At 40.5% G+C, this 16,260-nt stretch overlaps 3 protein-coding genes across 6 annotated transcripts; all 3 read left to right on the top strand.

Moving 5' to 3' along the window:
• The first annotated feature begins 76 nt into the window (after positions 1–76).
• LOC124188135 lies at positions 77–2,930 on the top strand. 4 transcript variants are annotated; one of them, XM_046580598.1, is made up of 8 exons: positions 107–173; positions 470–601; positions 985–1,242; positions 1,412–1,599; positions 1,737–1,779; positions 1,991–2,158; positions 2,359–2,488; positions 2,591–2,926. In XM_046580598.1, exons 3-8 carry the CDS (start codon positions 994–996, stop codon positions 2,635–2,637), a joined length of 825 nt encoding a protein of 274 aa, XP_046436554.1. In that variant the 5' UTR covers positions 107–173; positions 470–601; positions 985–993; the 3' UTR covers positions 2,638–2,926. The 4 variants fall into 4 exon arrangements, with proteins under 4 accessions (XP_046436564.1, XP_046436534.1, XP_046436554.1 ...); XM_046580608.1 differs by lacking the exon at positions 470–601 and having other exon boundaries at positions 77–173; positions 2,359–2,520; positions 2,591–2,930; XM_046580578.1 differs by lacking the exon at positions 470–601 and having other exon boundaries at positions 77–173; positions 2,591–2,924.
• Positions 2,931–3,740: 810 nt separating this feature from the next.
• Positions 3,741–7,313, top strand: LOC124188146 (aquaporin-11). Its single transcript, XM_046580619.1, has 5 exons — positions 3,741–4,005; positions 4,764–4,951; positions 5,672–5,946; positions 6,025–6,163; positions 6,353–7,313. The coding sequence occupies exons 2-5, from the start codon at positions 4,771–4,773 to the stop codon at positions 6,547–6,549; spliced, it is 792 nt and encodes a 263-aa protein (XP_046436575.1). The 5' UTR covers positions 3,741–4,005; positions 4,764–4,770; the 3' UTR covers positions 6,550–7,313.
• Positions 7,314–8,697: 1,384 nt separating this feature from the next.
• On the top strand, positions 8,698–15,757 carry LOC124188112 (1-phosphatidylinositol 4,5-bisphosphate phosphodiesterase-like). The gene is made up of 20 exons (XM_046580480.1): positions 8,698–9,050; positions 9,472–9,531; positions 9,658–9,798; positions 10,032–10,111; positions 10,205–10,340; positions 10,419–10,519; positions 10,598–10,764; positions 10,842–11,052; positions 11,133–11,391; positions 11,658–11,840; positions 12,616–12,787; positions 12,906–13,063; positions 13,186–13,389; positions 13,550–13,748; positions 13,877–14,047; positions 14,149–14,292; positions 14,532–14,709; positions 14,852–15,055; positions 15,123–15,369; positions 15,517–15,757. The coding sequence occupies exons 1-20, from the start codon at positions 8,880–8,882 to the stop codon at positions 15,583–15,585; spliced, it is 3,255 nt and encodes a 1,084-aa protein (XP_046436436.1). The 5' UTR covers positions 8,698–8,879; the 3' UTR covers positions 15,586–15,757.
• Positions 15,758–16,260: the final 503 nt, after the last annotated feature.

The following is a 16,260-nucleotide window of genomic DNA, read 5'->3' as shown; positions in this document are numbered from 1 at the left end:
CAAACGGGACGACAAGTCTCTCAATCTGTAGGTTTTGTATTGGTGGTACTTATGCCTATTGCGTCACGGTCCTTCAGTCAATCGTCGCGTTAATATCGTCATACATTTACCATCGTCTGAAGGGGTGCGGTAGGATTTTGGAAGCTTGAAAAATTGTTCATTACAACTTTAAGGTATGCGTTATTATTCTCTAAAGGTGTATCTCTAAATAGTGCTTAGCAATCGAAACAATGTTGAGTTATTGACATTGATAATTGTAAAATAAAATAGAACACGTTGACCATTACCTTAGAACTAAAAAGCAAGTTCGTGATCACGTGTGGCTTCAGCCAATATTAACGAACATGCGGCCACTAACAATAATATTTATTTTTTGATGTCATTTTTGATTCGTTCGGAAAAATATTGTACAATAATTCAAGCATAGCCATTTCTCACATCTAAATGTTGGGCGTGTGTGTTTACGTAGATAGCGTAGGTCAGTTGTAGGATAGATTTGTCTATTATACGCTTCTGAAAAAAGTGATTGTAAACAAAACAGGTGAATTCAAACGTGCCGCAAAGCCCACATAGCCGCTGCTCACGTTGTCGGATTTGGGAGATATGTTTTTCTTCCACCCACAGTTATATTTCAATTTTGAAGATTGTTAGAAAATTTCTACGCTTTCCCATCCCTTGTATTACAAAAAACTTAAGCGTTAAGCGAAATACATATCTCCAAACTTGAAAAAAAATACAGTGCGTTGCGAATCTTTTGGATAAGTATTAAAGTTACGTGAATCCCTGAACCGTAAAAACCTGAATCACAAAAATTATTTCTTTCCTATGTAAGTACTCGATCACTCTCCACGTATCAACAATAATTTTTGCTACACATATGTTACATTAACAGCGACAGAGTACGAGGATTGTTTCTGAATTTGAAATTGGTATGTATGAGAAGTGCAGAAAAAAGCAATCACATACGATTTTTTATTACAAAAGTTTCGAAAAATGGAGTATGGAAAAAAGGAATCGCCAAAACAGACTAGCGGATTACAAACGGATAGTTTAAAATGTACTTCTGGTCCCAACCTTACATTCGTACAGAAGCCCATTGATAATCCTCAGACTTGCATTGTTCAACGCCAGATTAATGGAAACACAGCAAAGATGCTGGTTGTTTTGCCGAATCGACAGCAAAGATTAATTACTTTTGACATACCTAACGAAGAATGTACCGTACAGGATCTATTGGAGCAGGTAACTTATACTGTGTGTAATTTTCAACATTTCTAAAACATTGATAAAATAGGCTATAGACTAAAATTTTTTATTATAAAAAATCAGTAGTAATTGATTATAATTTTTATCATAGTGAATTTTACGGGACTTTTAAAATTCAGAATTATAATTACACATTTTTTTTCAGGCAAACATCTCGTTCGGTCCGGACACTAATGTTTCTTTGGTGACGGATCAAACGTTTCAAATAAACTTTGTGGTCGAATTTGGCCAAGGCCCATTTTCGGGTTCTGGTGAGGGTAGTGAACAAAGTAACACTAATCTATTTCTGGATGAAATGGATACAAGCCTTGGAGAATTTACAACTTTTCTCAGGTGAGTACTCATTAAACCTCATCCTGTTTAGGGGCTCAATTTTGCAATTTAACTTTTACTCTATCGTTAGACAGCATGCGTTTTTGAATGAATTCTATGTCATCAGCCACTAACTCAAATTTTTGAATATTTTACAGTCCGACGAAGAAGAGCGGTAACTATTCGCTGACACAGCAGGCCGTAAGTCGAATTCATTAATCAGCCCCCGGAGTTTCCGAAAACGTTCCATTTGAAATGATAAATAGGTTCAGTCGCAAGATTGTGATATAGCTGTATTTATAATATTCATAACGAACAGGATATTTCGGAGACATAGTTAGACTACCTTTTACCATCCAACTAATAACCTTAAACCGCGTTACGATTATTGATATTTATAATAATATTCAAGGCACCCAAATACCTGGATGGAGAGCTGGCCTTCCACAAATGTGGTGAAATAAAATCGACGAATGTGAACTACTTCCAACGTGAGGAAACAGAACTTTCCAATGATTGCAAAAATGTTCCGGCAATGATGGCTGTTGACGCAATAAAGAAGAAGATGCTTCTGCTTAACGTGAGGACAAATAACATGAGTTTCTTTTAAATTCTGATGTACTTCTCGACTGATTGCTTTGCCACTAACTAAAATACAGTTAATTGATAACATAAAATGCGTATTCTAAAATTATCCCTCCATTTAATAAGCTTTTTGAAACTACCCAGCAGGTATTCATAAACTTTTCCGTTAATGAGTTACTTTATTTATGGTTTCAGAATTACTATAATAAAAGCCTCACCGACCACCGCCGATCGGCGAAAATGTATCGTGATAGAGCAACACCATTATATGGAAGAAGACTTTATCACCTATCATCGACCGGCGAAGCGTTCTCCACAAAGCCAAGTAGGCTAGAGATACTAGATATTTAGATACGTGTTAGTGTTTGATTGTTGCGCAAATACTTGTTTGAAAATGAAATTACTGATGTTGAAAAATTTGTTGCAGTCCCATCAACTTACGAAGAAGAAAGTAGTCTGACCACGAAAAATTAAATCGCATGGACTAGATCATGACTACGTACGTAATATTGTTCGTATGAAACTAGCATCTTTACACAAATTTCCTAGGTAATATTCTCATTTATCTAAGTATTACAAGGTCTTTGATACTGTCACAATCCAAGAAAACTATAATAATTAATTTTAATGGATTAATTGTCTTTCTTTTTGTCGTCACTTTCAAGATTAAATAAAGTGTCGGTCAACTGTTATACCATTTAATGCGCACAATTTGTTCCAGCCTTTAGTTCCTCCACTGAAATATTATATATCGGAGTAGATTTCAGTCAGCATTTTATACGCAGTATTTTCAACACGAAAAATTCGATAAGAAGAAAATCAGAAAACTGCACACGATTACGATGAATGTGTTGTGTTATTTTTTTCATATGTTTTTCTTATACGTACGCGAAAAAATTGCAAACGAAAGAAGCGTGTACTTGTAGTTACTAAATTATTAATAAAGAAACAAAGTCAAATACATTCCTCAGAATTTGGACTTCTGCACCCTTTTACTTGATATTTGATGGCCGTTAATCAGTCGAGAAATTTCTTCACTCATTTCCTTATAAAATTTACACAAACGAATTAACTATGCCCAAGATCAGCGGATTTATTCTAAACCTCACCGCTGACGCGTTACAAGTGCGTTATTATATGCGTCTGTATCTGGCTGATGATAATCTTTAGTATTCTCTCCTCACGACGTCTACACTTAATTCTACACACGTGTAGATAATACTCTGGCCAATGAAACTATGAGCTCGTTCAATCACTTACTACATGAGTTCAATCACTCCGGTTTGTACCGCGCGTTATCATGTAATGTAAACGTTTACGAGGAGGCTCTGTTGGAGTCAAACTTGACCTGCAGTAATTTTTAAATAAATTCGAATCGCCGCAAATCTCGCGCGAGTTCAATGGCATCGGATAAGAGTGCAGCCGTGAAATTATCCGGGACAATTAGAACTGGTGCATTCAAATTTAAATCGACGATCAAAAACAGTGTGTGTTGGGTCATGCAGAGATACACACGCATCTGCACAACTTCCTCACGTTGGGTGAGACGAGGAAAACTATTTAAAGCTTCAAGGTATATATTTGCTAGTTTTAAATAGTGTTCAAGCGCTGCTCTATTCCAAGCGGTCCAAAGAACTTGTTAGATATGTTATTCGATAAATTCGGCGACACAGTTTTCCTCGATAAAATTGAAAGGAAGCCGAATGTTCCGATGTACTAAGACTGCCAATTACAATTGGAATTCAGCGGTGCAGTGAGCGGCGATTACTAAACGACGAACACATTTTTACGAACCTTCGCGCATCGTTTGAATAAACATACAACAGCTGATCTCGTTCTGCGGTAAGTCTAACGTGCAACGAATATAATATTATAGCAGTGACCGTTTATTAACTACAACGGCTGCAAATAAGGCCATGAAAACAACGTGCACAAATATGCAGTGGCACGCTTCGAATACTTGCATGTGCGATGTAGTTCGTTTATGGGAAAGTCTAAATGTACCGTAGATTTTGAATATACTTCAGGTTTTACGTAATATCTTCAGAGCATTGTGAAGTGATAACCCATACAACAGTCAATATTTTACCGAACGTACAAAACAAATGTTCAATGTATGTACAAAATGTTTCAGATATTCGATATGTGTATGACATGTTAGTTCAATATACAAGGGCATGTTTACCTTCGCATACTTCCACATATGTCGAATGAATGTACTTTTAAATATGTATCCATAAAGTAATATTTCATAAGCACAGTTGAAATCGTACTAAAGATGTATTATTTAACGAATTATTCTCCGTTACTAGTTAATTTCATTTCAATACGTAATAATTGAATACGTGTCATTGCTTGCCATCGAATTGGTACGAGAAGTGCTTTGGTTAACGGTGAAGTATTCAATTGAAATATTTGACGCGTACATCAGTCTTATTGCACGTCGTGTTTTAGCATATAGTAATCAGTGAACCCACAAGTCAAACGACGATTAGGTGAAGTTCTAGATTGTAAGGTGTGGCGATTGTCAAACTCATAGTTTCATAGGCGTAAAAAGAATTCAGTGAACAAATTTCATTCGAATTGAATTGAAATTTCAGTTAAAAAATGGAAGTCGCATCACTAGCGTTGGCGATATCGACCCTTTACATCGTTGTTACAAGCCTGATAGCATATTGGGCGAGAAGATACGTCGAATACTACGTGAAGGAACCCCTCGTCAAGTCTTTGTTTCTGGAAGGAATTGCAACGGCTGAACTTTGCGGAGCGTGCTTCGAGCTTATTATCGGTAAGCCATGCGTAGCTGCTAATGCCTGGTAGCCTGGCTGCAGTTTCGACTGCGTATCCGGTCCAATTTCCATCGTGTTCCCGTAAGTAATTCGGCACGTGACGTGTATGCACAGTGGCATAATTCGGTAATTCATCTTGATACAGCTGGGAATTTGTCGGTCATGTTTAACAGAGACCTTGTGGATCGCGTGGTCGTTCAATGAAACGGATTGGATTGATGCGTCGCATAATTCTCCGTTTCTGATTAATTGAACGGTACCAAGCTTCAGATTTTAATGATCTTCGATATTTCACTTCGATGTTTTTGTCCTCTGAAGTCGTAAACAAGTCGTTTCTCGAAGCATCAATTATTGCAGAATATCAGGCCGGGAAAAACATTGTTGTAAGAAATGGATGAGATTCGCGTGAATTAGTATTCCGGAAAATTTTTCGTTTTTTGTGAAGACGGGTAACTTTTGTCACGGCCAACGACAGACGATGCATGCTAAACAGTTGTCATTAGCATTTCGAGCTTGCAACGATTCTACTTATTTTCGACGTGCCCCTCTATATTCAAATGAAGGTGATGATGGAGGAAGATTACAATGTTACGTATTTGTTGGTGAAAAATCGCGCCTTCCTGTTAACCCGCTTCCCGTTCAGTAATCGTATTTTTTGACCTGTCCCGTGTTTCCCATACTTATAAATTATACGGAGGTATTTCTTATCGAACATACAGTGGCCGAAAACTGGGGGGTGTCAGTGTACGCTATTTACTTGTTCCTTCTGACGATCTGGTGGTCGATGAACTGGGGCGACGCCTCGGCTTGTCCTTATACTCACATCGAGGAAGTCATCGAAGGGAAGAAAAGTTTGCGAGTAGCTTTCCTCCTGATATGGGCTGAGCTTGTTGGTGGATTGGTCGTCTTTAGGTACATTCAGCTGCTCTGGGCCCTGGAAATAGTTCCGACGCACAAGGATAAGGCTTTCGAAGATTGCACGACGGATTTGCAGGTACGCAGTGTTTTCACTCCGCTATTGCCAGACAACCGATAAAAACATTTCTGCATAGTTACACCGATTCTTTTACAGGTACCCGTAATTTACGGGGCGTTTGTTGAGTGCGTTGCAACGTGCATTTACCGGGTCGTTTCCCGCGGTCTGGGTGAACTGAATCCAAGGTTCAGCACTATCATCGATTCCTTTATCGGGACTTCGCTGGTTGTGGCCGGTGAGTTGGTGTCGTCTAACAAGTTGTGCACTTTGCATGCGTACAGATTATATTGCTTGTATGTGAAAAACGGAGAACAGAGATAACTGGTAATGGATTGACGAGAAGTTTGCGATACATCGTGCGCGTCGCAAATTTTTTACGAACGAAGTTTCCTAGATTACTGAATGCTTGAAATGAATTTTTCAGCCTTTAATTACTCCGGAGGCTACTTCAATCCGGCTCTCGCAACCTCGTTGAAATACGGCTGTTTGGGCACATCCTTCATGGAACATGTGATCGTTTACTGGGTCGGAGCATGTGCTGGATCTGTTGCTTCCATCGCTGTCTACAAGCTGTCAGTAATTCAGAACTTCGTTGAGCAGCAAAAAGAGAAAATTTTATGATACCTGGGAAATTTTGGAGTAATTAATAATTGTGCTACGTTGGGCACAGCTGTCGATCAATTGGATTTAGTTGAATGTCAATTTTCACCTATATTCAGTGAAATAGAAAATTTATCATTACATTTTTTTTTCTTTAGATGTCGATGAAGCTCGATAGATCAAATAATTTTCGACGCAAAGCGGTAATAAAAAAACGGCAGAGAAAATGTTTTTTACATTGATAAGATAATCAGGCTCAAAAAATGTCGAAAATCGAAGTTGTATAAAATTGTGTATGACCGTTGCCGATGATTAGGCGCTTCTACTAGCCAATAATTCAAGAGCGAGAGTGATATCTGTTTTACTAACCGAAGGTAAGACGTACCTGGCACAATCTTTCAATTAGAAATAATTTATCCGTATTAGTTATGTTAGTTTTGATGATTATAGCTGGTATCCAATAGCGCCCATTTATGAAATACAGGTATTAATTGCATATTTGCAAGAAATTCCGGAGTTATATTTCGAAAGGCATTCTATCTATAGTTTCGCAGCTTCTTACATGTACTGACAATGAGTGACAGTCCATTACGAGTGCCTTGCATCCTAAGTGTATTATGATTTATGATTCAAAGATGTGACGGGTATCCGTCTTTCACGCGCGATTGATATGAATAGGTTACAGACGAACACTTAATAAAACTCCGACAGTAACCAATAAGTTTTGTACAGGCATTCGACTACTTTTACGGTTGCATCAGTACAATAAATGCTTTACACCATTATTACGTTATTGTTCCCTCACGATATTGATAAAAAAAACTTCTGATTAATGCCTCATCAATATTTGTAAAAGCTATTCTTTGGCGATTTAATTATAATTGTCCAGCGCCGTAACGCTTCATATTTTTTTTGGCTTTGCAATATTCCGCGTAAAAGTGTTACGAAGATTTTATTACTCTCTAGCAGTGTACCTTCACGGTGATTACTTTCGAGGACTGTCTGCTGGAGACCTACTTGAGTGCAGACTTCGTAATTTCTCATCGTCTGTAAGTTCAAGAATGTAACTGAGGTCATATTGGAAAAGAAAGAAAAAAAAAGGTTGTTTTATTATCAAGGAATTCCCCGAAATTCGTTTGTCTCCATGCAGCACGTCAAATGACTAACTGGATTGCATTGTAATTTGTCGGACGGCTGCAGCTAGGTACATTAGTGGTCACCGAGCAGTATCTGGCGCAAGTGGATCTAAATTTGGAATTGATTAATGACTATGCGATGCCAAGATTTATTCATTACGCTCGCAAACTGAAACAGGATCTCTTAACTTGGTGCTGCAGGCTAATCTTCGCGGAAATTTACTTACGAAAAGTTGACGGGGAACCACAGCTGTACTACCTACAGGGAACTGAATTTTAAACAATTGAGAAACTTTTCAATTTGTATTCTTTAATGAGCTACTATAAGGACGACTGAAAGTTGGCTTAGCTTTTTGCTCCCATGAGCTACTCCGCCGACAAAATTCAAACGTGTACTCCTACTTTTGGAAACATCCAATTCGGGCTAAACTTAAAATAATTTGAATACTCACAGGTGTTTATAATTGAAATATGTATAATTAAACGCGATGGCTTAATTGTTTCTGAGTTTACTGCCGGATATAGAGGAATTAAGGGGAGGTAAATTTAGTTCTGAACTTATATTCTCGTGTTCTTATTACCGAGGTAGGTGTCAGGGTATTTTAATTTTAAATATCGTATCGCTATTTTCCATTGAATATCACATAAACAAACATCAGATACAGAGTAAAATTGAAAAGGGCGATCTCAATTGCCGAGTTTAGAGTTGAACCGACTGCTCAGCCAATCAATTACGACGACTTAAGGTTTCCCTCTCCCTTTTCCCTTTTGAGGTATCACTTGGCTTTAGGTTGGCGCAGGTTCGGAAACAATGCGAAGGAAACGTATGTAAGGCTGTTTTTGCAACTTTAGAAGGTGTATTTGGGCTCTCGTAGTAGATAAAACTTATCGCGCGTCGCCACACGTTAGCCCTGAAGCCGGAAATGGAAGGAGTGGGAGGAAAACCCGCGCGTTGCTCTCTAGAATCTAGTTTAAACCGGGGAATTCGATTAGGCTAATTGCATTATGTGAAAATCCGAGGTAGTTCGACGGGTGCAGGCAACAAAGAGAGTTTCCACCATAATGTCACTCGCGCATTTCTGTCCCGGCATTATTCAGTTTCGGAATTAGTTCAGATCCGAAATACGCGTTAAGCGTATTTCCCCGTAAGTCCTTGATTTCGTTTGCATTCGGTCGATCAAAAGATACAGATTTCAACCCGACGCGAAAGAGATAATGACGAAAAAGTTTGAGTTCAATTGGCAAATCGAAGTTCCCGAGCTCCTCAGAAATGGGTCAACTTTCGACAGATGGTTCGAGGACAAGGAGAACACTGAATACGAGCCCGATTGTGTGTTCAAAGTTGACGAATACGGCTTCTTCATTTACTGGAAAAGCGATGGGAAGGTATTCGATTAAGAGTTCATCTTCAGATTCTAATTATCTATTTCACCTTCGATTCGTTATCGCCCAACCTCGTACAACAGTTCGTTTATCAATTTCACAAAAAAAAAAAAGAAAAAAACTTACTGTTTTCGACGTTTCTATCCGAGATCAAGTAGCATCTGTTTGAATTCCCATCGTTCAAAGAAACTGCCTTTCTCGTAGTTTCCTTTGTGGCAAGCGTATAGGTAGTTTCTTATATGCGTCACCGATGACATACCTCGTTAAGTGCTACTTCTGCGTTTCCCGTGACTTTCGCTCTGCGAAAAGACGGGGGCATTTGTCAAAGCCATGGAATTTGAGACCTCCGATGGAATTGGGATGATGTACAAGGCAAACAGAATTCGAAGATTCCATAAACGGACTGACGTTGGGATATTTTCAGGACGGTGACGTTATTGAGTTGGCCCAAGTGAGTGACATAAGGTACGGAGGGACGCCCAAGGTAAGCTATTCGAGGTTCCGGATGCCGGACGGCCTCGGGAGGATTCTCCCAAATATTTTCATCGTTCCGCGGGTCTGGAAATATTTGGTATAGAACACCGTTCAAGATTTTGCAAATTTTTTCAAGGATCCCAAACTGTGCAACAAACTCGGCAAACACGGTACTGCAGAACAACTCGACGAGAAGAGTTTAACGATATGTTCGGGAACGGATTACACGAATATTCACTATCAGCACGTAGTTTGTCCGGACGCACAAACGGCCAAGGTATTTTCAAAACATCTTAGAACACACGTGTTACCTCCCCCCATGGAACTCTTGTCCCCTCAATCTCGAAATCTTGAAGATCGGCGATACTGTATCCACGTTATATGAGGGTATAAGCCAATGGGGTCAAACTGAAAATATTTCCATCAAACAATTCGCCTCCCTGCGTAAAGGCACTTGATCAGTGAATCGAAGAATAAAAAATTTGTTTTATCCACTTTTATCGTTACCAGGACTGGCAAAGTGGGCTGCGGTTAATCACGCATAATACGAAGGCCAGCAACGTCTGTCCCAGAACGCAGTTGATGAAGCAGTAAGTGGTAATCACCTTGTTATAATACCGCGAGAAATCACCACGTACCGCTAACGCCTTCAAGGATAAAAGCCCGGTTAATTATCGTTACAGTTGGAAAAGAATGAGTTTTTCTGTTGATCCGAAGGGAAAGGTGCCCGTTAAAGTTATTTCGAAAACCTTCGCCTCGGGGAAAACTGAAAAACTGGTTTACCAAGCGTTGGCTGATCTGGGATTACCGAGTGGAAAGGTAAGTACTCTTATTGTTAGTCTCCTCAGTCCGCACGATAACTATTAATATACTTACACCTAACGCAATTTGTTACAGAGCGATAAGATCGAGCCGGAAGCTTTCACATTTGATAAATTCTACGCCCTGTATCACAAAATTTGTCCGCGAAATGACATCGAGGAACTTTTTCAGTCGATGTGAGTATCGAATTGTATTTGCAATGAGGTCAAGTTATTACGAAGTGTGTAAGGATCCTGTAACATAATTGTCATCAGCACCAAGGGAAAAGCGGAAACCATCAATCTAGAACAGTTAATTAACTTTATGAACGAGAAGCAAAGGGACCCAAGACTCAATGAAATTCTCTATCCATTATACGACGATAAGAGATGCATAGAGATAATCAACGACTATGAGCAAGACGATAAAGCGAAATCGGAGAGTAGGTTGTCCCTTGTATTAATAACGGAACTTTGCAGACAAAACGCGAGAGCTTTCAATCGTACCTTTATTCTTCAGAAAAGTTGACTAAAGATGGCTTCATCCGCTATCTCATGTCCGACGAGAACGCGCCGGTGTTTCTGGACAAGCTGGAAGAATGGATGGAAATGGATCAGCCGCTTTCTCATTACTACATCAATTCAAGCCACAACACTTACCTGAGCGGTCGTCAAATCGGTGGAAAAAGCACTGTGGAGATGTACCGTCAAGTGCTTTTGGCTGGCTGCAGGTAAATAACGATGTAGCCGCTTTTGAACCATCTTGTATAACCGTGGGTGGTTCACGTTTTGAATTTTCCTTCACGTGCAGATGTGTCGAGCTGGACTGCTGGGACGGCAAGGGTGAGGACGAGGAGCCCATCATTACTCACGGCAAGGCCATGTGCACAGACATCCTCTTTAAGGACGTGATTTATGCTCTGAGAGACACGGCCTTTGTGACTTCTGATTATCCCATAATACTCAGTTTCGAGAACCACTGTTGTCTGAAGCAGCAATACAAATTGGCCAAATACTGTGACGAAATACTCGGGGACTTGTTGCTGAAGGAACCGCTGAAGGATTATCCTGTAAGATATACCGAGTTTACGAGTCTCCTCAAACTGCTCAGTGAGCTTGTCAATTCTGAAATGGTTTGGTAAGGAGGTAGTATTTTTGATGAATGTCGGGTACATAACTTGGGGAAAATTGCCACGGCCTTGCTTCTTGATATCGCGCTTTGATCTCGTACTTATAAAGTGATGAATAAATATTATCTACTCACTAATTTGTCAAGGCACAAGGTTTTCCTGTGAAAAGAGCCAATTATACACATGGCAATTCAAATCTATTTCAGCTGGAACCTGGTTCTCCGCTTCCACCCCCGTGCGCTTTGAAGCGGAAGATTCTCATAAAAAATAAGCGCTTAAAACCGGAAGTTGAAAAAGTCGAGCTCGAATTATTCCGGTCCGGGCAATTCGAGGCTAAGGACGAAGTCGTGGAGGACGCAAGTGCTCCAGCCGTAGCTGAGCCACCGAAGGTATACCTAGTCGACATTGAACAGAATTCTGTAGTGGTTGAGGTGAAATGTTCGCCTTCAGTGCTCTTTTTTCGTCACGGAGCAGAATATTTTCATCGCAAAAAGCAGATGTTAATTTATATCGCGATCCTGGTTTAATGTCCGTTTGCACATGCATTGTCGCTGCGATTCGGTGAATTTTGCAGTCGACGTGCACTTGTGTATGTAGCGCTGAAACGTGAAGCTACTACGAAGACACCTCGTTTATCGTGTGAAATACCAAAAATAGGTTCTTTGCAAAAGCTTGCACATTTTAATTTTAGATGTAACGCAGCGTTAGCGGAATAAACCTTCTTTGAATATTGTTTTGCTATCTTCTTCAAGTTGCCAGTCTCGTTATTACACTCTACGTAACCTTTCGGCCCCTTTAATAAGCCGACGATCACTGATAAACAATTTCGCTTCACTAATTCCGTGTCGTTTTCACAGTGACGTGTGTTTTCCTTTTTCCACGAGAACGTTGGCAGTTGTTTTTACAAGCGGTATCCGCCTCGGGAGGTTGAAAATAAATCGCTTTGGTAGTACCTTCATGCGTACGGGTACCAGTAAGAGAATTCACAGCAGATGTGTGAAAAAAATGTTCAGGTCCAGGTGCCTGGTGAACGTTGGAATAACTTCACTTCGCCGCGCTAAGGATGATTGACTTCCAAACAATTTTATTATACCAAACTGACACCGCCATTGATCTTCTCTCCGAGATAATAGCCTTTGATATTCTGATATTATCCTGTTCCAGGAGGAAGTTCCCGCGGATCCCGCAGCCGCTGGTCCCCCGGGAGAGGGAGGCGCTGAAGGGGAAGCTCCTCCGATTCAATACAGCGGAAGTACAATGGCCTGCCATCCCTGGCTTTCTTCGATGATCAACTACGCTCAACCCATCAAATTTCAGAGCTTTGAAACGGCAGAGAGTGAGTCGGGCGGACAGTTTCTCAGAATACGATTGGTGTCCCATTCCGTGATATTGATTGATGCCGCTCATGCTCGTACGAATTTCCTTGAACAACTGAGGCTGATAATTGATTTCAGAGAAAAACATCCACCACAACATGTCCTCATTTTCCGAGACCGCCGCTCTTAATTACCTCAAGACTTCGTCCGTGGAGTTTGTTAATTACAACAAAAGGCAGATGAGTCGAATTTATCCAAAGGGAACGAGAGCAGACTCGTCCAATTACATGCCGCAGGTACAAATTTGGCCTGATATTTTTCTTTCTTTGATACACCAAAGATGTACTTTGTTCTGCAGTCTGTCTTATATCAATTGACACGGACGTTGGGAGGAGATGAAGAAAGTTGGTTGTTACAGGTCTTTTGGAATGCTGGATGCCAAATGGTAGCTTTGAATTTTCAAACACCCGACTTACCGATGCAGTTGAACCAGGGAAAGTTCGAGTACAATGGAACTACGGGATACCTTTTGAAGCCGGACTTCATGCGGAGACCAGACAGGAGTTTTGATCCCTTTGCTGAGGGTGTGGACGGCGTTATCACCGCTCAGTGCGCCGTGCAAGTGTGTATTCAACGAAGCGCCTGTCTGAAACATAAGAACCCCGGTTTAGTCTTTATCCTACTGCAATCACAGCAAAAGCGGTTTTCAAATGTCGGAAGGTCTTTCATCCGGCACATTTTAACCCAAAGCGACATTGAAATACTTTGATCTCCGTCGACAGGTGATTGCCGGACAGTTCTTATCCGACAAGAAGGTAGGCACTTACGTAGAGGTGGATATGTACGGTTTGCCAGCCGATACTATCAGGAAGGAATTCAGGACCAGGATGGTACCGGCGAACGGATTGAACCCGGTGTACAACGAAGAGCCGTTCCTCTTTAGGAAAGTTGTTCTCCCCGACTTAGCGGTGCTGAGAATTGGTTGGTTACTAAGCTCTCGTCGATCGCTGTGAACATTGATGAACCATGTTAACTTCTCGGAATTCGATATCTTTCCGATTTCCTATGGATAGTCTAGTCTGGCATGTAAATTGTTTGGCAACTTGCAGGGGTATACGAGGAAAGTGGAAAGTTACTCGGGCAGAGGATCCTACCACTTGACGGTCTTCAAGCTGGCTACAGACATATTTCACTGAAGACTGAAGCCAACTTCCCAATGGCGTTGCCCATGCTTTTCATCAACATAGAGCTCAAAATCTACGTACCTGATGGGTTCGAGGGTGAGTTCCGGTTGTATTTATTTAATTACACATTGTTCGCTGCTATTCGACCGTATGATTTAACAAGCTACTCGCACTAATTGAATCCTTCGCGTGTTTAGATTTTATGGCAGCTCTGTCGGACCCCGGAGCTTTCAACAAGGGCGCGGAGAAGCGGGATGAGGCGATGAAGGGGTTGGGTATCGAGCAGTCGGACTCAAAAGCGGAGGCGGAAAAGAAGAAGAAAGAGGAAGAGGCAAAAAAGGGTTTGTTCCGTTTTGTTTTCTCCCTTACAATGTTGGTAACTTCTCAATGTTCGCCTCTGGTTATAAAAATTCATTTCTGGCAAGAAGTTCACTCAGTGTGTTTTAGCGAGGGAGTATATTTGGTTTGAAACTGCTGAAGTGTAATCCTAAATTTACTCAATGTCCACCGAATTCGGTCCCTTTCTTTACGGAGTGCGGATGGCCGGTTTCAAGGAAACTCTAATAATTATTATCCACAGTGGAGTTCAAACTCGATCCGATTACTATGGAGTCGTTGAAGCACGAGAAAGGATTCTCGAAGACCGGAAAGAAGCAGCAAAAGGAATTGGATACGATGCGGAAGAAACACTTGAAAGAGAGACAGACGATGCAAAAAAATCATTGCAGTGCTATTGAGAAGCTGGTTAAGGGCAAGGAGTGAGTGATTGATATAGGACAATGACTGCATTCCGTTGTTATCAATATTTGAACACATTAGGTCCTTTGTCGTAAACGTCGCGACGGAAATTTTCATCCCGATAATTTTTCCCTGCAACCTGATCGATCGATCAATTTTTAGCAAGGCGGCTCTAACCCAAGATGCTAACGTGAAAAAAGTTGTCAACGAGCAGACCGCTCAGTGGTCAGCGATGGTGGAAAGACAGAGAAAGGAGGAATGGGAACTTCTCAAGACTCACGCCCAGAATTCACGCGAAGAATTGAAGAAACTAATCGAAGTTGTACAAGCAACGCAGAACAAACAGCTCCAAGTCAAACAGGACAAGTAAGTATCCCTTATATTTGTTGATTTTATCTGGAGACGGATATGATTCACGTTCACTCAAATGCAGAGACATCAAAGAGATGAATGCAAATCAGGCGAAAGTCTCGGTAGAAACAATGAAAGAAGTGATGAACGACAAAGCGCTGAAGACTAAAGGAGACAAGGACAGACGACTGAGAGAAAAGAAGCAGAACAATACGAAAAAGTTTATGGAGGAAAGGAAAACCGTGCAGATTAAGCAAGGGCGAGAAAAAGAAAAGCTGAAAGTTACCCATGAAAAACAAGTCACTGAATTGGACAAAGACATTGATTTGGTAAGTAGCATCTCGGCTCAAAAGTCCTGAAATACTTTTGAAATCTCGTTATCAGACCACAATCAGGCATATTGTCGCTCTGTCATCCAATTTGTTTCCGCCCCTTGAATTTTCTTTTTAAACAGGTGTTTTCTTATTATATTTCAGACCGTCGAGTTGTACAAGAACGAACAAATCGAGTTCGACGTGTCATCCAAGACGGAATTTTACGTGTAGATAAACTGCGGAAACGTATTAAATTGTATTTAAATTTCAGATGTTGATAGAAATCGAGCTATTGGTGAAAAATTATACAACACACCTTAACGTTAATTATTTCAATTGAGAATCGCAGTAGAGATATATCGCAGAATTGTACATAAGGAAAATAAAGAAGTTTGAACGATCACTTTTCCATTATGATACCAAATTATTCTTTTTTCCTAACGCGTACCAAGGAAGACCGCAATGTAAATTTCTTTACAAATCGAGGTAGGAGATTTGAGAAAAGCCGCTTCATTCGTCATTGCCCGCATATAATATACACCGGCGCAAGTGTAATCGAGTGTATGAAATTGAAATGGCTTACTTCTGGAAAACACACAGATTTTCGAGTGTCAGATTACGACGGGCAGGTAATACAGTCACGTCAGAATCGCGGGTGACTTTCAATTTCACCGAGCATGGTTGCCAGGTGACGTCAGTCAGACGGAGAGGATTCTACTTGAGACAAGGGGGTGAAAATTCGCGCTATTCGCGTCAACCTGATACGTGACACACACGCACCGAATTTTGACTCAAATTCTTTGTATAATTCGCTCGTAATCGTTATAAATATCATTTTATGTACCAGTTGAATTTTCGTTGTTACGAAGCTCTGGCGATCTCTAAAGAGTTCTTTATTACAAAGGA

This window comes from Neodiprion fabricii, chromosome 1 (assembly GCF_021155785.1).
Source record: "Neodiprion fabricii isolate iyNeoFabr1 chromosome 1, iyNeoFabr1.1, whole genome shotgun sequence".
In the NCBI taxonomy this organism is placed as follows: Eukaryota; Metazoa; Arthropoda; class Insecta; order Hymenoptera; family Diprionidae; genus Neodiprion; species Neodiprion fabricii.
Note: the sequence above shows the minus strand (reverse complement) of the source record. Positions and strands in the feature narration are given on the sequence as shown.